The following is a 23,451-nucleotide window of genomic DNA, read 5'->3' as shown; positions in this document are numbered from 1 at the left end:
AGTGCTGCCACCCACAACAGAAGACAGAGGGGACATTACCGAAGACTGGAGAAATGAACTACTAGTTAAATCAATACCAAAAAATATGCATCCCGAGCACAATCAAGGTAAGAGAGAAGCCAGAGCTAGCGCTATAGAGAAGTATTACATCAGGAAAAATGGCACGTATTATCTAGACGCGGCGGGCCGTACGCAAGACAGCATCTGCACCATCGCGCTCATACACGAGGGAAAGCAGGTGCATGGGCTCTCAGTGAAAACTAGTAAAGTTGCGTTAGCCGAGGAAGTGGCGATAGGACTGGCAGCCACTCACTCCGACGCCACGCGCATAATTTCTGATTCTCAGCACGCCTGTCGAAATTATATAAGAGGAAGAATAGCGCCGCTTGTCAGCAGAATTTTAGCAAACGCGCAACATAGCTCAATGCAGGGAACAAAACAATTGGTATGGGTGGGACACCAGGGAATAGAAGGGAACGAGGCTCCGCCCGAGCGTCTCTCCCCCGGAGTTCCACTGAATTCCCAGACTCTGTCGGGACTCCTGTACCGAATCCGCTTACCACATATGCAAACATTACAACATATGTGCGCCTCAGTAGGCAGACGTTCCCAGAGCCCGCCAAGGGCCTGGATAGAACTTAGGAATGACACGTCAGAAGGCTGCAAGGGGGGTCGTTTCTAAGCCCTGCGATTCTAAAACACGTAGGCCCAACTTTTTCGAGGTACTGTAAGTTTTGTGAGACGTGAACAGATGCATATCGGGGGTATGGGCCTGCCAGAAAAATCCGGAAATAAAGAAAGTAAATCAGCCATCGAGAGAGGTCTGAGAGGCAACCTTGTCCAACTGCTTGGACCTGGAGTCCCAAAGAGCACGGACAGCAGCTACCGCCAATGGTGTCCTGGGATGAGGTCTACCACCCAGGCAAGGGAGCTCTCCACTCTCATCTAAAACCCACCCCACTGCATCCAATAAAGTTTTACCACCACCGCCACCACTTCCGCGCCGTGCCACCTTTCGGCGCGTCCTACTCTGGTTCCATCTCTGAGCGAGCGGTGGCACTCTATGCACCCGGTTGCACCGACAGTGAGGGACACTGCTCAACCCACGGACGGGCGCTTACTAGCTGCGCTCTAAAAAAAAGAACGTCGACGTCACACTGCTGTCAGAGCGGGAGTCGCAGATAGACAAAGGAGCCGAGACAGAGCGTTACATGATTCTGTGCACAGCCCAGCTAGTCAAGTGCACGAAAGCGTGGAAACATTTGTTCTTGTCTTGATATTAGAAGTCAGTACGTGAATGAGAGATGGGCACTGAAAAAAAAACTTATTGCTGAAAGCAAGAAAAACAAACAAAAGTGAATGAAACAGCAAGAAAAAAAGCACAAAGGCATTTACATGCAACCCCGCCCGATTGTGATGCTTGTGACGATAGATTGACTGGGAGGGGGGTTACTTGGCACATGTTGAAAGCTGTTGGGGTTCCTTGGGGCAAAAAAGCTTGAGAATCCCTGCATTAGAGGAAGTAGTCACATGATAATGTGAAGGTAGATCTGAAATATGATACAGCATATGGCACTTGTTCTGAGTTCTGTTCATGTTTTTTATAGCAGAGCTTGCAGTTCCTCTTTCATTTATTTTTCAGTTGGTAGCGAAATGGTTGTATGGGTCAGAAAGGGGCCGTGGCCTTCCTTGACATCATTATAATCAAACTTCAGCTGATGAATTGGTAAAATATCTTGGGTGCGTGTTGCGAAGACCCTAAAGCACCTAAAGCACCAAATAAAGTCACTCCCATCATTTACAAATCAAGTGCACTACATAAAATACAATGTGAATGGTAAAACAAAACACGTGATGATGTCGCAGGCCTCCAAGACAAAATATCTCTATCGGAACTGAAATCCATGCATTCCACATCGTTGTCTAACTCACCGCTGCTGCTCTTTAAAAAAAAAAAGAGTGCATCAGACTGACTAATATGCTCGGTACAGCCTTTTTTTTGCCTTTGAGGAGTGCACGGTGAAGGGGATGCCATGATCACTGACCGGCAGACTACATCCAGTCGAGGTTTCACTTTTCATGTCACCCCCTCGCATTAGAAAATGAAAAAACAAAACTGAAACCAAACAGTTGGTGTTATAAAAGCAAACTAAATGGTGCAGCGTGTCCAGGAGCGCTGTCTTGAATTTTTGACGGCAGGTTCAAAACATCGGTCATTGTACAGCATATGGCATGGTGGTGAAAGAGTTGGGAGCTGAATTTTCAACTGACGTAGCACTGATGCCTTGTCAGAAAGTTGTGCTGTGTGGTGTTCTATGCTGGCCTTTCTCACGTAGGGCCTCTGTGGTTTTGCAGGCGGTTTCTCTGATTGAGAACCTGTACAACGTGTTCCTGAAGTATGATGCCACACTGATTGAAATCAACCCCCTCATCGAGGACAACAACAACAAAGGTGGGTATCGGCATGTGCGGTAGGCTCGAGAGGCGCACTAACCACCAGGCAAAGGTAGTATCGAAGATGCATGCATCTCTTTACCGAGTCTCTTTATTGCAAACACTTGAAGAGGAAGCTGTGAAGGGCATATGAAGTACACAGCAACGCTGAACCTACCAGTGAAGGAAAATAGCGGTGCTCCTTGAGATGAAGACTACACATAAGCAATAAAACGCTTTGTCGGGAGAGGTACAGTATGTTTAACTGCAAGAACCTTGTCATAGCCTCCTATGAACCTGTGCAATGCTTCGGCATTCACTTGTGCTATGCTATGAAACAGCGATAGCGCGGTCGCACTCATGTTGTGAACTTCTGTAAACCAAAGTGGCTGTGCTCATCCCCGAATGATCGCTGTTAGCAGGATGACCTCTTTATTCATTTTGGCTCTCCATGCCAGAGTCCTTTCAATTGTGCATTTTCGAGTGGCAACATTAAGGCATTATCATCATCAGCCTGAATACATCCACTGCAGGGCAAAGGCCTCTCCCATGTCTCTCCAAGTAACCCTGTTCTTTGCCGACTGCGCCAACCCCACAGTGTAACAATATATTTAGGTGCTGACACTGCTCCCGGCAGTGCGACCAGATCTTCTTTACTGCTCCTTACGCTTCTCTCGAACACGGACAGATGGCGCCACTCGACGGAGGCCTGTTTAGTCGCTGAGCTGCGGCGTCCATAATGCAGGTGTTGCGCAGTCGTTCGGTGCAGCGGTGTGTACGTGCGCTTTGTTAAAAGCGGCAAGGCACAGAAGGTTTGAAACTGCTGTCAGAGCCAAACAATTTTGGGTGACTTCGTGTTTTACTTGCTGAACTGCATGTATGGGTGGAACAACAGCGAGGGCACTGCTCTGCGATCCTTATGAGCTCGTTATCGAAATGCGTTCACTGTAAGGTTTTTTTCGTTCATCCTCACGAATGCTGAGAGCATAGTTAACTGTACTGACTCTTAAAATAAAAGGTCGGCCGCAACGTTCATGCTCCCAGATTTGGGCCAAAGAGCCTACACATACGTTTAGACATTGCTTGAGCAGTGTAATGCGCCAGCGCTGTGAGAAGATGCTCGCCATGTAGAAAACATGGTTAACTTCAGCCAACTGGAGTTCTTAGATGTGCAGAGAAACCTCAATGGCGTTTCCGCATTTCGCCTGCATCAGAAATATTGCCTCCGCAGCCAGGAGTAGAACCCGCTCTCTTGTGCTGCATTGCGGAACGCCTCCAGCGCTGTACGAACGAGCACAGGGACCGGAAAAAAAAAAAACTGAATTTGTGACGTTTTAATGGCTAGTGCAGTGCACTTTTAGCTACGCGACGCAAAAATGGTTAATGGAAATTCCCCTGGCATTCCTCCTGTGAAGCTCTTTTACATTGGCACCGACGATGCTTTACATTGGCACCGACGATGCTGAGCTGTTGTCTCCCTCAAGGAAAGACTGGCGTGCACGCGCAGAGGTAAGATACGTGACTCTAAACTGGGGCTGGCAGATGTCAGTTTAGAATAATTGCAGTTGGCGTGGTAAAGCGACTTGTTCACCTCAATAATGTTGGGCCACGAAATTCTCCATATAGTGTTCTAGGGTCCGGCAAACTGCAGCTGCATATTTGTTATAAATCTTACCGGTATGCCTTCTGCCTTTCATGCCATCATGTTTTGTTGCACCAAAATGTACAGCCGGTGGAAACTGGCCATGAGATCGCCGACCGAAATTGCTACGCTGCCATGGCATGTACAGGTAACGCTGAGCACCTATAGAATTTTAAGTACCTGGACCAGTGCTCAAGAGAACAAACCTTAGCACCATGAATGCCGATGAAGACGGGGCTTGCACTTAAGTGAGGAGGCACCTCAAAGTTTCATGATGGCAGAAGGGCATGTTCCTTGATCAGCTGGCATGCATGATGTACTGCAACCACCTGTGCACAGTTTCTTTTGAGGGCTCCATGATGGATCGGCGTCTTTTTGTTTTTCGCAGGCTGCCCCCGAGGGCAGTGCAGCAGCAGCGGGTGCAGACCGCTTGCTTGCCTCCTTGGAACACGTGGCTGCAGACTCGTTTTCTATGAGGCTTTCTTAAACTTGCCTCTTTTGTCAGATATTTGGGACACCTGGGAAAAATGCTGGGCGCAGCATTCGAAGACAGCACCGGTTTCTTGGGTGCATTTAAAAGTGCCTTGCTATTGAAGTCGGCGTAGTGCAATTTTATATCGTATGCTCCGGTTATATCTGCTCCGGTTATTGCCTGGCGCCAAAGTTCTAGGCGAGCAGTCTCTAACGGAGCTTTAAAAAGTGACGCTTGGTGCGGACAACTCTGGTAGGCCGATCTGCTGTTGGTTACGAAGCACTTCTTACCCATAATCACATCTAATCGGCTCCTGGAACCAGCTGTATCTCTTAGGTGTGCCACCACAACAACCAACACTTTACAGCCACTATGTACATTCATAGTCAAGGCGGATTTGAGGGTCAATATTCGGGGTGCGGTAAGTTCTAGCCACCGTAGCTGTGCTCTCTGGTTGCTCTGGTGCACTCATCCCACAAGAAGTCGTGCAGCACATCCGCTGTCAATGCGTAGCCGTTGAGCAGCTCTTCTTCCAGTTCGGGAAACTTGCACGGCTTGCCTCGAAAAGCGCGCTTTTTGCAGCTTGTGTTCCTCAATGCATCTTTTTGGTTGCACCATCGTCGGATGCACTTCTTGGCCACGTCAAATTCCTTGCCCGCCGCACGCTTGCCGTGTTCCAGAGCAAACTCCCAGCCGTGTAACTATTAAGGTGCTTGCCCATCGTGCTAAAACTATAACACTTGGCAGCAGACAGCGAAAGCCACAACTATGGTGAACCACAACTCTCGTGCCTTTGACAGCCACAAAAAGCTGGAGCTAGTAATACTGATGCCGATATGGATAGCGGGAGCCGGCGGCAGAGGAAAAAGTTGACAATGATGATAATGAGCCGCGGCCTCTGGCACCATTCGTGGGCAGCATCCGGAAGCTCCTGTGTGCATGCGTCGCCTCCGCGATCAAGAGCGCTATTGCTCGCAGCCGTAGCCTATCTCGGAGGCCGCGGCGCATGCATTTCGAAGTCTATACCCGCGTGGGTCGTGTGGAAATTGTGGGTGCGGCCCTTACACAGATATTATTTTTTTCCACTATTTCCTTCTGGAAAACGGGGTTCAGCCCATCCACGGGTGTGGCCCTTACACACGTTTATGGTAGAAGTACGCAGGACAAGCACTAAACATCAACTCAACTAAACATCAAGAGTTGATGTTTAGCGCTTGTCCTGTGTACATCTTTTCTGTGTCCTCGTCTATAGCGTATCTTTTCTAATTAATAATGTACATTCATAGGCCTCAACAACCATGCATGGCCTTGGCCCTGCCTCCTTGTGTGTTTGCACAATGACGATTGCCACTAGTCCCAAACTGCGACACAGAAAGCTGGTTCTAGCACACTTTGTTCGTGCACAGCGTCTAACACAATGTGGAAGCCAAGAACCTCACTTCCACACCTTGTGACGCACTGTGGTAGTGCGAAACACTGAAAAACACAGCCTAAAACTGCACTGAAAGCCGCGCAAACCGCTTAGTTGCGTCCCTCGCTCCGCAAGCGAATGGCCCCTTCTCTGCAGCGCCCCCGTGCCGCTGTGGTCCACGCATGTACTAGAGGGTGAACATGATCTGTGCGCACTCTCCGCTGCGGCGGGCGGGCAGTGTCAACACCTAAAATATTTTTACACGTAGCCCACCCTATGCCCGCAAACTTCTTAATCTCATCCGCCCACCTAACCTTCTGCCACCCCCTGCTATGCTTGCCTTCTCTAGGAATTCACTCCACTACCCCTAAGGGCCAGCGGTTATCTTGCCTTTGCATTGCATGCCCTGCCCAAGCCCATTTCTTCCTCTTGATTTCGACTAGGATGTCATTAACCCACATTTGTTCCCTCACCCACTCTGCCAGCTTCCGGTCTCTTAACGTTACACCTATCACTTTTCTTTCCATGGCTCGCTGCGCTGTCCTTAACTTGAGCTGAACCCTTTTCGTTAGCCTCCACGTTTCTGCACCGTAGGTGAGCACCGGTAAGATACAGCTGTTGTACACTTTTCTCTTGAGGGAAATTGGTAACCTGTTATTCATGATCTGAGAGAACCTGCCATATGCACTCCACCCCATTCTTATCCTTCTAGTTATTTCCATCTCATGATCCGGATCAGCTGTCACTACCTGCCCTAAGGCATAGGAGCCCAATTATGTGCCTATTTTTAAATGTCGCATGTTTTTTTTTTCTTCAGTTTTAAAAAAGAAACCGCACTAAAACTGATATTAAAGAGAACAACTGAAATCAGCATTTGTCAGAATTCTCTGCAGCTTTTGCACAGCAAAATATTCACTAATATGTATTCATCATCATCAGCCCGAATACACCCACTGCAGGTACACCTGTCATTTTCCTTTATATAGCTCGCTCCATTGTCCTTAGGTTGAACCCTTTTCGTTAGTCTCTTTGTTTCTGCTCCATTAACAATCCATGTTAGCAATAGGAAACTTGTTTTAATTCTTGCACAATAGTATGTGAATTGCGTGCATTTAAAAAAATATTGCTATGGCGGCAAAAACTTTGCTCAAGGTCGGTTCACGCCAGGTGTACAAGTCAGTTCCTGATATCGTTCAACCGACCCAACTTCCACTTCGTACTCCCTTCTACTGCTTCGTCTTCGCTCGTCCGTGGCAATATGCAGAGCTGGCCAAGATGGCTGCCTGCAGCCTTGTACCATTTGAATGTGCAGCAAGTTGTCATTTTTTGAACTGTGGCATTCTCGCTTGGGGCTCCTGCTACAAAACACGAGAAAGGTGCTGCATATTGAATTTTCCGCTACTACAAAGCCACTACAAAATGTTCTTGGCCATTCCCACCACTAAGTATGCTTAAGTACGTTGTATACTACAGCCAGAGGAACACTAGACCCAGGCCTGTGGTCATGTTGATCACTGTAGAAGCTGTCTGTCCTCATGTCATCCATTTCAACTAGTCATGCCACTTTAATATCTGGAAAAAGCTGTGTGCAGGGCTGACAAAAGTGGAAAACATCTGTTGTGTGGTTTTTTAATGGTTAGACTCATTGGCTTATCTTCATTTTTTTTCTATGCAAGTTTAGCTGGACACTTGTAAACTTTGAAGCAGCTTGTGCAGGGTCTACCATAGCATGCTGTGAAACCGGGGAAAGCCAGGGAGCTCGGCAGCTGTGCAGTAGTGAGGGCTGTGGTCCCTCTGGAAAACGCTTAAACTGGGTGTTCGTAATAAGGCCACCATGCCTCCACACCTAGCTGCGTTGGGATGCAGATGACACGCAGTTAGCTTGTTGGCTCGGAGAAGCTACACGAGCTATAAAAGCACAAGCGTACTCGCAACAAAGCAGCTCTGCTAGCATTTCACTGTATTTTCCCACAGCACACCGCTGCATAGGTTAAACAAGCTTGCGCGTCCATAAAGACGAGCGCTAGAGGCGCACATTGATCCATTCCGACGATACCACGCAGAGATCTTCATCATAGATATGATTCGAACACACGCATAACGCACCTTCTTCTTCTTCTGCCTCTTAATAATTGGCACATACCCACACGGGGGGATTGGCCAGGGTGTAGTGGCATAAACAAGGAAATTTTCATAGGAGATTATGACAAAATTTTAGCACCATGCGTGAATGCTCTCGTAGCTACTTTTTCGTTGCCCGCTCCATCGCGCGTTGAAAGCGGCTCACAGCACTTGCCCATTCGGCCTTCTTGCTTGAGAAAGCAAAAAGCGTCGGAACGAAGTCTAAATCCGCGGTGACATTCGAGGCCTTCCTGGCCATGAATAAAACCTTTTGTGACAGACGGCACACGCATTTAACCGCAGTACCTCGTCCGTACCTGTCACAAAGTGATTCCCGCACAGTCTTGACGTGCTTGACGGTGCCCAAGGGCGGCCACGATCGTCGAGCCGGCGAACTGCTTTTGTCCATGCTTTGCGTCAAAGGCTGTCCCGGGAGGCGCTCGGAAAGCGAAAAAATCCGAGTTTGCTTCCCTTTACATATTGGGCATTGCAGCCGTATGCAACACATTTCGTAGGTATCGCGAAATGCGTCGCGCTGAACGCCCGACGGCTGCAGCAACGCACCCTGCGTAGGAAGCCGGTTTGTTTACACTTCCAAGGCCGGTCTCGAGTGGAGCGCGCGACCCTTCCAATATGTTTCGCGACACCGCCGCCAGGGGATGGGCGCATGCGCAGTCGCGTCGTGAAAAAGGCGGATTGGAGAGCCCAGTGATTGTGCCGTCCGATGCTCCTTCTGTGTCTCTGTGGTAGTTGCACTGGGGCAGTGTTCCAAAAGGTTCATTTAGCACCTTTGGCAGGTAGCGTGGGGAAGCCAGGCACCTGGACAGGGGGATGGGCTATCTGCTTCATTTTGCCCTCACAGTTTTGCAAAGGGCCTTGTCAGCGCCATGCATAGCTGAAGAGCGTCACAAATCGTTGCAACAGTTGGTGGCTCACAGTGGTCATCTGCGTATTCCTTCTGCCTCAGTTGAATGCAGCTGGGCATCACTGGCACTCTCCACTCTGATTGCAGCGTCACTTTTATTCTGCTTGATGCCACATGCAGGTAAACTTGAAAAGCTTTGCCAGCCAATGATTGGCTGCTGCTGTCTGTCATCGGGGCAGCTAACACCTCTCTGGTATGGCGGGGCTAGGCTTTTGGGTGGTTTTCAGCATTGAATGCCCTGACGTGCTTCACACACTCATTTATGCAGTCCATGTGCATGTTTTTCAGCAATATGATGGCTGAGTGCTGACCAGACGGTCATTCTGCATCCCACAAAGAACTAGACTAATGAAACATACTAGGTTGCGAGCATGCACACAACCACCCCACTCCCTCCATTTGCTCCTTCATGGGACATTTACTGACTGTTTGGAGGTCCATGCCGCTGCACGATATTGCCGAGAAGTAGGAGAGTTCTGCATTACATGTGGTGGAAATGAGTGCTTCCACAGAGCGGTGCCTGCGCAGTGTACTGCCTGGACGCCAAGTGCCGCTTTGACGACAACGCGGCCTTCCGACAGAAGGAGCTGTTTGACCTGCGGGACTGGGCGCAACAGGACCTGCGTGAGAAAGAGGCCCACGAGAGCAACCTCAACTACATCGCCCTGGACGGTGACATTGGCTGCCTCGGTGAGTGTTCCTGTGGACCCATGTGGCTGGACCCCAGTGCCAAGCTGCGCTAGAGCTCATGCCGCTTAACAGTGATTTAGACGAGTTTGGTACGGTCGAACCTTTCTGTATCAGACAGAGAGCACGTTTTTCGCAGCATCAGACTCTTCCAAAGTCTTTAAATAGGCATGTGTGGATAATTGAAACGTCAAATAGTTTGCGAATTCGAATCGTGCCATCTTTTCACTATTCAAACAACCTCGTAAACTTAGAGATAAAGAATTTTCTGCATATCAAAACATCATGACATTTGCTAATGGCAGTATCTCGCACTTGCCGCTTGCTCTTTCCTCATGGAATTGACTCCCAGCATGCAGCAAAAGTCTACGCGTGGTGATACTAGGCCTTTGCATAATGCGCTGATGGCCATTGGAAACACCACGCAGCGCATCATTGCGTCATGCCATGAAGTTGACAACTGTCCGGTGGCGATGTGAGACCCAGCGTTCACCAAATAAGCTAGGCTTGTCGAGGAAAGGGGAATACGCGAAGTTGCGGCCCGCACGTGTTCCTGCGGTTGTTTCACAGCGACCGCTTTGATCGTTCTCAGTTATAATCTAGAAACTGTGCATCCGAGGCCGCACAGCACAAAAAGCTTATGACAGAATTTGGGCCCGTGCAACCACACTGCGTAGAGTGCAGCTCGCACACCAGGGCATGCATCTAACAGCATGGTTTCGTTTCTGCACCTTCGGCTAGCGGCAATGCTTGGATCCATCGTGGGGCTTGTAGTCTGACGAAATCGACACATGAGGGCTAAGCGGACTACCTGTCTTGGTGAATGCTGCATTTCAGGTTGCATCCCAGATTCATGCTGTGGTGTCCTTTTCGTGAGCTGTCGTGTTGCTGCTATGGGTCCAGACATAGTAACCAGTGAAATAAGAAGCGAAATTAGTGTGTGTCCTGTTGTTTCTCTCCTGTATTTCTTTTCGCTAGTGACTATGTATGTCTTGTTACATTCAGCCAGCAATTCTGTGCACCTTGCCCCTTCAGTAACCTACCACTGACGTTATTCATCAAGTAGGGAAGTACACTCGCGATAATTCAAACTCTGACAATTGCAAGTTTCGGTAATTGAAACAGTTTTCAAAATTTTGGTTGGCCGGCTATATTTTCAATGCATTTTAAAGCCACCTAATTTATACTGTGGTTTCGCTTAATTCACACTTTTTGTCTTGCTCCAATGCTCTCATCATGCGAAAGAGCAGGGGCCAAGGTTGGATACACCATGTTTGTGGCACTTAGTGAGCTGAAAATTCACCCCCTCCATCCACTTGATGACGCAGTCCGAAGGGGAGCCATATCAAGGTCTGAATGGCATTCCAAGCGATCCAGAGTACCTCGTTGCCAAACAGTTCTGTTTTCTGAGCTTCGCTACCAGTCCGCAGTCAGAGCGGCTATCAGCCACGTATCAGTGAGCCAAGCCTAGCTGTGCACTGTTTAGGACTTGGATTGGCACGTCACTGGTATCTGTTATTTTTAGAAGGCTTCGTGCCATTCAGGCACAAAAGTACATTCCCATCACTTCTGTTTGCGTGGTTTTCAGTTGTTCCTCCTCCTTCAGTGCACCGAAAATGTGTCCTCATCACAAGCTGCTATGGTGAAACCATCTTTACATGGGCACCGCCGCTGGTGAAGGAGGCAGCAGAAGGCCTTACTATTTTGCAGTAGTTCTGCTGTTGATATTCCAGGCAGTCGACAGTGCAGTGCAGCATATGACTCACTTGTGAAAAATCTTCATTGTGGTACAGCTTTCACTCATAAGCTGACCACCATAGTCAGTTTTTTTCACAGTTAAATTTTCTGCAGTGTGAAGTGGTTTTTTTTTTTTTTGCTATTTGATGATTCAACCTTTGGATAAATCGTACATTTTTTTCAGTACCTCAAAGTCCCATTACACCAGTGCATTACCAGGTCTGTCAGAAAAGTATCCGACCTTTGGTCGAAGAAAAAAAACGCAGCGAAAATAAATTACAAAACCGTCACAAGCGTTATAATAGTTCTGTATCCGTACATTGTGTGGTCGTTCATTTATCTGTATAAAAATTCCAAATAGTATTGGAAAAAATAAAACCGTCAGTCTCACTACCAGCAACCCGGATGGTCGAGCAGCCATGTTTTTTGTATAGCCTGGCCCATACCAATGCCCGTAGCCAGTTCATGAGCCGGCCGTATGCTGACAGTGCTGGAGGCGCGTTATGTTGCTGGAGTGCTGGCTGTGGCTGTTGTTACGGCAGTTGTGCGCACGGACTTGTTTGGTCGTTTATGCTACATTAATCTGCTTCTGTACTGGGCCAGCCCGCTGCGGCTTTGTGCTTGCAAGCATAAAATGGCAGCAATCGCTTCCCGCTGCAGTAAGTCCATTTCACAAAGCGATGTCCGCCATGAGCCTGCCGCAGCTGGCTGAACTTTGGCTTGGACTCGTGGTGGATAGCAGTCATCATTATCATCATCAGCCTGACTACACCCACTGCAGGGCAAAGGCCTCTCCCATGTCTCTCCATTTGACCCTGTCCTTTACCAGCTGTGCCCACCCTCTTCCTGCAAACTTCTTAATCTCATCCGCCCACCCAACCTTCTGCCGCCCCTGCTACACTTGCCTTCTCTTGGAATCCACTCCGTTACCCTTAAAAGGGCTGCGAAACACTGCTTGAACAGATGCCGGCTATACTTCAGATGAATTCTTTGTCACACAGATGCTGACTCAAAAAGAATTAGAGGAATTGATGCATAGAAATGGGAGTTATTCAATGAAGAAATTTAAAAATACGAGCAAACAAAATGCTGCCCTCAACTTGATTTTCGTGCAGCTTCCCATTCCCATTTCACTCTCCCAATGACGACACTTGGGGGGGGACCAATCAAAACAGCCTATCTGAGCATGTCGCGGAAGTTTGCACACCATGTTGCCTAGTCGCTGTAACTTGTTCTTGCCAAGATTGGTAGCATCGTTTTCATGGTTACAACACCCACATGAATGGCCAGTTGACCCAGCGACGCTTCATCGTCACGTCGACGGCGCAGAAGGGAGCACTGATCAGTGACATTCCCTGACTGATGGTTTCGAACTCAAGCACGAGATACTGCGACAGAGTGACGCCCTGCGCAAGGTACTAGATACTTTTAGGATAGCGCGTACCGCTACTGCTTACCGCATACCATGGCCGCTACTAGGAATGCGCTGATTGGTCACGTCGAGCAAGACGCTCGTGCTGTTGACGGGAACGTGGCGCCATCTGGCACTGCCGCCCGGTAATCCTTCACAAGCCGACAATGTGCACTGCTAAATGTGAAACGAATGGCTTTTTTCTTTGCATCCTTCCTTGGGACCGAAACGAACGCTTTTAGAGTGCAATCTCTTGATTGGATCGATTCCGCAAAGCCGTTCTCAGATACATAGAGAGTAGCCATAAGTGCTGTGCGCTAGGTCGTAGGGTGTGTACAGAGAGGCGCAAAGTCCTTCGAGCCAAAAAAATAGCCAGAGCCTCTGGTAGTGCATTTTTGTTTTACTTGCTTTACAGCACTTTTATCTATGGCAAACAAGTTGGTTTTGTTGATGTAATATAAAGTGCTAAAACTTGACGAAACTTATGTCTATTTATTAGCACAATTTGCAGTATATTTACTGTTTGTCCAAACATCAAGCTCCTGCCCCGTGATGTAATATCCAGTGCTAAAAACTGCCACTGTATGTTAACACCATCAGTGCCATTAATTTGTTTTTTCGAGCTAATTAAAATATTAAAAACTGGAGTATACATGGCTTGACTGATGCTAATAGCATCGCTATAACTCATTCTATGCAACCAACGGCCAAAACAGTGCACTGATTATGTGTTTTGGGGCCCCTTTAAGGACCAGCGGTTATCTTGCCTTCGCATTACATGCCCTGGCAAAGCCTATTTCTTCCCTCTTGATTTCGACTAGGATGTGATTAACCCGCGTTTGTTCCCTCACCCACTCTGCCCTCTTCCTGTCTCTTAACGTTACACCTATCATTTTTCTTTCCATGGCTTGCTGCGTTGTCCTTAACTTAAGCTGAATTCTTTTCGTTAGCCTCCACGTTTCTGCCCCGTAGCTGAATACCGGTGAGATACAGCTGTTGTACACTTTTCTCTTGAGGGATATTGGCAACCTGCTATTCATGATCAGAGAGAACCTGCCATATGCCATTTTCGGAATACTTTGGCAACATATTGAAGCGTACATCGAAATTTTTCTATGCTGCACTTTCTCTCTATCACAGTCTCCATATTTTGCAAATGGCATTAGTTTTGGCCATGTACCAGCGTGCAGATAAAATGACATTAAGTTGAACAAATGTTATTTGATGAGAATGTCATTAAATTTGCTGTGTGACAGGTGTGTTAGTCTACAAAATAAAGTTTAGTACCATCACTTCTACACGATTCCCCCTCCCTTATTTAATTCTTTCCTCACCACATATAAAAGTGTATGTCCCTGTTGCTGGGACAGACCATCATGCTACCATGTGCAGTTACCAAAATATAATGGCAGCTCCCAAAACACACAATGTTACAAAGGAGCAATGGGAGGCAGCATTGTCCAGCGAGAGCTTAGAACAGTAAGGCATGTTGCTGGGCAAGTTGGTTAAGCATCTTTGAAACTTGGAAAGAATCCACCTTGGCGCAAGTAAAACCACACACACAAAGGAAAGACAACGAGACAACGGACAGGCGCCAACTTCCAACTGTTTATTCCTTAAGAAAACCACACAGATAAATAGTCTCAGGATACGCCCACTTTCTTTCACTCCATGTGCCTATCACAGCCATAATCTATCACCCTGCATTATCAGTTATTGCACAGAAAATTGTACTCCGCCGCATACAAATTCAATGACGTGTCACTCACACAGGATCTGCAGTATCTGCAAGTATCTGCAAGATACTTAGATCTGAACTGTGGCGTCAGGTTCGTTTTTTTCACGACTGGCTGCATGTCGTCTGCCACCGAGTGTTTCCAGAGTGGCTTGCAGAGAAGAACTTTGTTTTCTTCAAGCGGCAAGCCGCCCAGCTCACAGAGGCCAAGCGGAGGGAGGTTTTAAAAGGTCTACTCTGCGATGCTAACAAGAAAAAGGATAACAGGACGAGCCGTGTGGTGGTGTTAGAGAACGCAAAGGTCCCTGATAGGTTGTTAGAAGTGCTTGAGAGAGGACCTAAGTACGGCATTCAACCAGTTGTGCCTGCCCATGAGCTGCTCGCCACAAACAGGAACATTGCTGCGAAAGTAAAGGGTGAAAACCAAGAACGGTGTTTGTTGGAAGGAGTGGACTGCCTAAAAAAGTGTGTTACGACTGCTGTGACCAGTAGACTGGAATGTGATGTTAGTCATGTTATGTCCTTTTTTAAAAGGAATGAGTTGTGTCTCCTTCAGTCGGACAAAGATGGCAGGTTTGTGGTCATGGAAAAGGGCCTTTTCAATGAAAAAGCATTGCAAGCGGTTGACAAGAATTTTATTGCCATTAAAAAGGGGGCTGTGAGAGTTAAAACTAAATTCATTAACTTTTGTAGGGACCTGCAACTGCCGAAGCTGGCCGATGACATAGTGAAAAGTAAAAGGAACTCTCTTTCAGTTTTCTTTACTGCAAAAACCCACAAACCTGACATACTGTTCCGTACTGTAGTGAGCGAGAGTGGTTCCTGGCAGCATAATGTTAGCCGTTTCTAGCAAAAAAAGCTTAACCTTCTTAAACTGGACGACCCTTTTCGGGTTAAGAACTCGCTGGAGGTTGTTAATTATTTTAAAACACATCCAGAAATTAGGTCTGCTTTTTCAGTAGACATAGAGGATTTGTTTTATTCCGTCCCACACGCTGAGCTGCTGGCGTCTGTTATGTCGTGTGTTGAATGGACAGGTGGATTGGCCTTCCGGGATGCTGCAGGTATATGTCTGTGGAAAATTTTTTGAATTTATTGGAGCAATATCTTAAGGTCACTTTTATTGTTTTTAATCAGCAGCCCTACTTGCAGAGAAAAGGTATATGTATTGGTTCCTGTGTAGCCCCTATTTTATGTGAAATTTTTTTACCTGCTTTGGACCAGGATCTTGCACAGTTGTTTTTAGGAGGACCTGTTTTTAAATCTTTTAGATATGTTGACGATTTTCTTATCCTTTTATCCACCGGTTTTGACAATTGTTTTGAAGCTATTGTGTCCAGGATTTTAAGTGTTTTTAACCTCAAAGGTCGCGGTCTAGTTTTTACGCATGAAGTCCCAAGTGAGAAAAAACTGCAATTTTTAGATCTAAGCTTAGCGTCCCGGGAGGACCATTTATGCTGGGGTTACTATCCCCGTACTAGCAAGGAACTCCTGTCCTTCAATACGGCGCATTCAAAAATTGTGAAGCGCGCCATCGCCTCTCTCTGCATTGAGTCCTCGCTTTCAAAGTCATGTCCGCACCAAATGCACGATAGCTTAAAAAATCAGATTGGCCGCCTGTTGGCTGCTGGCTTCCCCTCGGTAATGTTGACTGCCGTCGCTGAAACCCTCCTCCAAAAAACAAAATGCTGTACCAGGCCAAAGAATCCGAAAGAAAGGAGCCCTGCGGTAAAACCTGAAGTTATGCCTTATGTGCACAAAGTGTCACATAATCTGAAGAAGGTGGCTAACAGACACGAAGTACCGCTAGTATTTTCAGCACCAAACAAGCTGAACAAACTTATACCCCGGATTTGTGGCACTGAGCGCCCTGGATGCAATATAAAACATCAGCGTGTCTTCACCCGTTGTATGGAAGGAGTGGTGTACGAGATACCCCTGACCTGTGGGAAGTCCTATATAGGGCAAATGGGGAGGTGCATCAACAAACGCCTTGGGGAACATTGCAAAAAGGTTGAAAACAATAAAGATAAATATGCCAACTTGGTCAACCATGTGCAAGTGCAAGTGCGAACCTCGACTGGAAAAGGCGAGGATTCTTGGCAGGAGCAAGATTAAACAGGTGAGGCTTTTATTGGAAGCGTTTCACATAAAGAAAAAGGCGGCTTTGTGTGTGAGTGACACGTCAGTGAATTTGTATGCGGCGGAGTACAATTTTCTGTGCAATAACTGATAATGCAGGGTGATAGATTATGGCTGTGATAGGCACATGGAGTGAAAGAAAGTGGGCGTATCCTGAGACTATTTATCTGTGTGGTTTTCTTAAGGAATAAACAGTTGGAAGTTGGCGCCTGTCCGTTGTCTCGTTGTCTTTCCTTTGTGTGTGTGGTTTTACTTGTGCCAAGGTGGATTCTTTCCAAGTTTCAAAGAGAGCTTAGAAGAGCATCAAAAGCTGAGTGACCGGGCCAAGATCGCTGCAGCAGCCGCAGGGGCCCTGAACTAAAGCCTCCACCCATCCACGACTAGAATTTGCGAGCCAATTAAGTTTTTTCTCTCTCTCTCTCACTGTGCCCATTGAGCATGGGTCACCGGTGACCCATAGACATCCATCTATATTTCAAAGCCAGCTCATGCACTGTCTGACTTGTTGTGGCATAATTTATATAGCCTGAGCAGTTAATTTTCAGTTTTTGAATCTTTAGTAATTTTTAGAAGCAATGAATTTTGGTGCTGGAGTGAAGTTAGCGCAGTGGATGCCAAACTTCCCGGTAGCTAGAGCTTCTTACAAATGAACTTTCTTTCGTGCTTTTTCGGGGCCTCAAGGTAATTTTAATGCTAGTAGTAGCAGTAATCCTTAGAATGATGTCAGATAATCTGGTTTTGGTTTTGTCTGTGCAGAACTTAAGAAAGCCGCCGGAAACATCAGCTGCTGTCGGTTTACTGCTTTTTGTGCCATGAAGTTGTTTATTTGTTTATTTAATAATTTATTTGTTTATCGGTTATAGTAACCTCTTAGGGTCACAGGCATTGCAGAGGGGTAGTATTAAATAGAGAGAAAAAAATACACTTGGTTACATGAATGTTAAATAGCTCCTGAATATGCAATGTTATCTAATGCTTCGTGGGACAGCTCATAATTATTAATGCCAACAACTTCTGCGGGAAGGTGGCTCCAGTCGCGTGAGGTTCGCAGTAAGAATGATTGTGAGAAACATGTGGTGCTGTATGACACAGCAGGGCCGACTCTGTGGAGGGGGCCACTACTGCGGCATAAGCCTGTTGAGGGATAAGGTGATCACGGACAGCAGGATGGAGCAGGGCACTTTTCTGTGCAGGGTCAGTGGTGGCAAGAATTAAGCGTACAGAGCTATTGTGAACAATCTCATGTTCACTGATCAAATTCTCATGAGCAGGATCCTATACTAGTGTCGCATACTCAAGCTTGGACTGTGTTTTATATAGCAATATTTCAAGTAAGAATGAAAAATGTTGCAACGTAGGTAGCCTAGCAAGCATTTAGTTTTTTTAATTATGCGGTGAGCATGAAGAGACCAGTTAAGGTGTTAGAAGTAATGTGAACACTGTGGTATTTATGATGAAACTGATTACAACAAAATGTTATCAACGTGGTATGGTGGTGGGGTGAAAGTTTTTCTAGGTACATGTGACTTTGCATTTGTTAATATTAAGCACCATTAACCATCCCTTGCACGAGTTCCCTATAGTGGTTAGGTCTTTTTAAAGTAAAGCAATGCCATTAGCATTGGTTATTTCTCTAACAATGATGCAGTTATCAGCGAATAGGTGGATATGAGAGGTCACAAGACAGGGGAGATCATAAATGCAAATCAGAAGCTACAGGGAGCCAAGAACTGACCTTTGTGGAACTCTGAACACACCTCTGTAAAACTGGAGTTATAACCATTAGTAGAAACAAATTTAGTTGTTTTAGTTTTTGAAGTAATAGTTTATGACCTACCTTGTCGAATGCTTTGGGAAAGGAATAAGAATATACTGTCAGCTAGTGATGATTGATCTAGAACATGGTGCAATGCATGAGTGAATGGTATTAACTGTGTTTCACAAGAGTAAGTTCCAAAAACCAGGTTGTGCTGAGCTAAAAAAAAAGTTCAATTTAAGGAAATTAACAAGGTTGGCAAATATGATGTGTTGAGGCATTTTGCAACAAATACTGGTGAGAGAAATCGGACGATAATTAGGGGATGCTTTGCTGCCAGATTTATAGACTGAAGCCTCCTTTCTATTTTCCATTCATTAGGTAGAGTAGATTGGCATATGAAGTGTGTTATGAATATCAAGTTAATACAGTCATAACCTGGAGCGAGCTGAATGCCGAGTCCATCAATAAGCTTATTGACACCAGGTGAAGCAACAGTTATAGGCGTTATTTGAGTGATTTCAAAACAAAGAGACGCCGACCAGTAAAACGAAAAAATTGTATTGACGTTTCGGCGCCCAGAACGGGGGCCTTGTTCACAATGGAAACACACCAAGAGGGTTCGTCTTTTTAAAAGCTATAGTAATCGCCGTAAAGATCGCGCGTAAATCGGGTTAAGATTGCCCTCGTTACGATTAAGCGTGTGAGCCGTTGTCTGTATCACCAGGGACTCGAGATGAAGCCGTGATGTTGTCAGTTTCTCTTTTTCGATGATTCTTGCTTTTTCCCAATCTATTCTGTGATTTGCCGTCACCGCGTGCTCTGCCAAGGCGTTATTGCGGGTATCTTCTTTCTGCACATCACGAGCATGTTGCTGTAGGCGCTTCTTGTAACTTCCGGTTTCGCCGATGTAAACACCGTTGCAATCTGCACAAGGGATGGCGTAGACAACTCCTGGGAACTTCTCTTTTGGCAACTGATCTTTGACGTTCATCAGTTGTTGTCGCATTATAGGGATGTTAGCAATAGTATGGCCATTCTCTGCCATATGTCTACATTATATGGCTAAGATTCGGACCAGCCATCTCTAAAGATGGCAGCCGTTTTGTCCAACCCCTTGTGTGCATCTGCAGCATGCAGATGTTTGTGAGTTGCAAAACCACGAGTTCCTGAGCACATGTGGATTTGGTCCACCCACATTTAGCCATTCGTGGCGTTTGGTTGTGTCCGGGGAAAAGGGGATTCTGGTGGTTGAGCCAATGCCTAGTGATTGGACCCTTAATGCTCCTCGGCGGAGGCAACACACCACTTTGGCCCCAGCTTCTGTAGACAGCACCTCCGGCCTGACCTGACTGGGGAAAATTGGTACTAGTGCTTTTTCCTGTCCTCCCCTTGATCCTTAAAGGGGCTGTGAAACACTACATTAAGGGACGCTGGCTGATTCAAAAAGAACCACAGGATTCGGCACCTAGAGGCTAGAGTTATTCAGTAAACTGCAAAACTGCAGTGCAACGACGACAACATAAGAAGGAAAAGGACAACACGTGCACTTTTTTGTGGACATGCGTACCTTTTCCTTCTTGTGTTGTGGTCGTTGTGCCACAGTTTTTTCAGTCATGCACCAGCTTGCCCCACGAGCCATCATTCTAAAATTTTCAATGAACAAATATTTAAAAACAAGCAGGCAAAATGCTGCCCTCAACTCGATTTTTGCGGTACTTCCCATTCCCATTTCACTCCCCCAATGACGCCATTGGGTGGGACCAATCAAAGCAGCCTATCTGAGCATGTCGTGGAATGAAGTTTGCACACCATGGTTACCTGTTGTTCCTACCAAGGCTGGCAGCATCATTTCTATGGTTACAACGACATGGACACCCAGCTAGACCAGCGATGCTTCATTGTCACGTCGACGGCGCAAAAGGGAATGTTGATCAATGGCCTTCCCTGACTTAACAGTACTCGAGCGCGAGACATTGCAGCGAAGTGACAACCTGCGCAGGATACTAGCAGATACTTTATGGCAGCATATCGCTGCTGCTTACCACGTACCATGGCCCGCCACTACTAACGCGCTGATTGGTCACGGCGAGCAAGGCACGCATGCTGTTGACGGGAACGTGACGCCATCTGGCGCCGCCGCCCAGTGAAGCTGACAATGTGCACTGGTAAAGGTGAAACGAATGGCCATTTTCTTGGCGCCATTCCTTGGGCCTAAACGAACGCTTGTAGAAGGCAATGGCTCGATCAGATTTTATTCCGCCAAGCCGTTCTCAGGTACATAGAGAGTTGTTATTAGCTCATAGACGTGTACATAGAGGTGCAGTCCTTGGATGCAAAACAGTAGCTAGAGGCTCTGATGGTGCTTTGTTGTTTTACTTGCTTTGCAGTGCTTTTACCTAAGGCTAGCGTGTTGGTTTTGTTGATGTAATGTAAAGCACAAAAACGTGACAAAGCATATCTTCATTTATTAGCATGATTTGCAGTATATTTACTGTTTGTCCACTCATCAAGTTCCCACCCAATGATGTCATATCCACTGCTAGAAAATTGGGCGTGGTTTAGCTCTGGTTAACCCAAGATGAATTGCGAACGCTTCGTTTTGTCTCATTCTGACGCTGTCCTAAACTCAAAGCGGTCTCTTCCACAGTTGGGGTCATTCCGGGACGTGGCACGACTTCTAGCCGCATCTTTGTTACAACGTTTCTCGAGTCGTGTGGAGCGTTCTTATGGCGTCTCTTGAGCACGTTGTCTCTTCCTCGCTTCGTTCTGTCGTTCCAGATCAGGTGTCGCCAAAGTCACGTCAGCATTGAGAGCATGCATGATACTTGTAGATGCACCCATATCAAGAGATGTTCAACGCATTCGCCTGGCTGCATAACATGCACGCCGTTTAGCTAAACGTTCCCGCTCTTCATTCGTTTCTTCCGCACGCCGCCGCTTCTTAGCTGCAGCACATCGTTGCAGCTTCACCTTATACACATGATCCGACATAGATGCGACGAGCCGAGTTGGGGGGCCGCTTTTCCACAGCTGGCATGACGTCACGTAGAGCGAGCGCCTCCCCCAAGGCAGCGGCGCGTGGAGGATTCGCTGGGACGATCGCGACAAGCTGGGGGAAGGGGGGGGGGGGGGGTGGCGCCGCTTTTCCACAGCTGGCATGACGTCATGTACAGCGAGCGCCCCTCGCGGCAGCGTCGCGCAGCTGCAGCATGGAGGATTCGCTGGGACGATCGCGACGAGCCGAGTTGGGGCCCCGCTTTTCCACAGCTGGTATGATGTCACACATAGGTCACGCTAAAGGTCAATGGTGGATTCTCCGGGACGACGGCCAAGAGCGGAAACCTCGAGCAGTATTGCTTTTGCAATAAAACCACTACTGTGTGTTGACATCATCAGCATCATGAATTTGTTTTTGCGAGCCGATTAAAATATTGAGAACCAGAATGTACGCCCTACAACTGATGTTAATAGCATCACTATAACTCACTCTATTCAAGCAGCAGGCAAAACTACTGAAATTGTGTTTCATGACCCCTGCTTCTGCGGAGCGAAAGCTCTTACTCTCCGAGCCGCAACATTGAACCACACAGCTTCACGGCCCATTTAATGGAATGTCTTGAATAAAATAAAAGAAAAAATCTTTCTCTTTCGTATTTTTTATGTACAGCTGTCCTACCTCTTTCTTCCTTTTTGTTTTTCCTTTTTTCCTAGTGGCTAGGGTTAATCTTGTGTGGCTAACCACCCTATGTTACGCCATATTTGGTTATAGTTGGGGTGTACAATGGCCACCACGGTGGCTCTGTGGTTATGGCACTCGGCTGCTGGCCCAAAAGACGCGGGTTCGATCCCGGCCGCGGCGGTCAGATTTCGATAGAGGCGAAATTCTAGAGGCCCAGCTACTGTACGATGTCAGTGCACGTTTAAGAATCCCAGGTGGTCGAAATTTCCGGAGCCCTTCACTACAGCGTCTCTCATAGCCTGAGTCACTTTGGGACATTAAACCCCCTAAACCTTAAACAAAATGTGTGGGTTGTGACTGCAGCCACTGTCCGTCATTACATTTATGCGTTGATTTATTCATTTCATTGGATCTATACACACCGCTGACGTCGCATTGTCATCCATAATGTAGTTTCCCCTCGTTTCTCTTTTATTCCATTGTTATAGCACACGCTTTTACGCAAGAAAAAACAAAATCGACTTTTTCGAAAAAAATCGCGGTTTTTTTCACCCGCATCTCCTCTTAAACCCTCATAAACCGTAAACCAATTGAAGCTGATCAGGGCATCCAGCAGATAAGACGAAAGGAACCAAGTTATGACTGTGGTTGCTATGGATCCCCTGCAGTGAACGGTGCGGGGCTGGCCATGGCAACCATGGACATTATCAAGCTACATGGTGGCAGCCCAGCTAACTTTTTGGATGTGGGCGGAGGTGCCACAGCCAAGCAAGTCACTGAGGCCTTCCGGCTCATCACCTCCGATCAGAAGGCGAGTGACCAAACATTTTATTCAGTAATTCACTTTATCACTGTTTGTTTAATGGGGCCTCTCATGCAACAGCCACTATGCAACGCCCTTTGATGCACAGAGAAATTTCCACTGCACTTTCTGCTTCAGCATGGCTCTTCCCATCCCTGGTGTGGAGGGTCAGCCTTGTGTGCAAATGTGGCCTTTGCACAATCAGCCTGCAACATGCAACACGTTGCAGGTCCAGGCCATCCTGGTGAACATCTTTGGTGGCATCATGCGGTGTGACATCATCGCAGAGGGTGTCATCCAGGCAGCTGAGACACTAGACCTCAAGATTCCCATCGTGGTCAGACTGCAAGGTACGTCCAATTCTGAACTCAGCCATATGTGCATGTGCTGAGAAACGCAGTGTCATGACCCTGGCAGGATGCGTCATTCCTAGTGTGCCAAGTGCAATGCACTATCTTTGCACTTTTGGTGTACTAGCACTTGACGCCTCACTAG

The 23,451-nt window shown here is 47.0% G+C and overlaps 1 protein-coding gene across 2 annotated transcripts in view; it reads left to right on the top strand.

Moving 5' to 3' along the window:
- Nucleotides 1-23,451, top strand: part of ScsbetaA (Succinyl-coenzyme A synthetase beta subunit, ADP-forming) — a 64,034-nt gene that overhangs the window by 16,785 nt on the left and 23,798 nt on the right. For both annotated transcript variants that reach the window (XM_077657078.1, XM_077657079.1), the window contains 4 exons: nt 2,356-2,452; nt 9,533-9,694; nt 22,823-22,965; nt 23,186-23,306. In XM_077657078.1, coding sequence (XP_077513204.1) covers nt 2,356-2,452; nt 9,533-9,694; nt 22,823-22,965; nt 23,186-23,306 — 523 coding nt within the window. The remainder of the gene's footprint in view (nt 1-2,355; nt 2,453-9,532; nt 9,695-22,822; nt 22,966-23,185; nt 23,307-23,451) is intronic.

The sequence above is a fragment of the Amblyomma americanum genome, chromosome 3 (genome assembly GCF_052857255.1).
Source record: "Amblyomma americanum isolate KBUSLIRL-KWMA chromosome 3, ASM5285725v1, whole genome shotgun sequence".
Lineage (NCBI taxonomy): Eukaryota > Metazoa > Arthropoda > Arachnida > Ixodida > Ixodidae > Amblyomma > Amblyomma americanum.
This window is presented reverse-complemented; position numbering and strand designations above follow the sequence as displayed.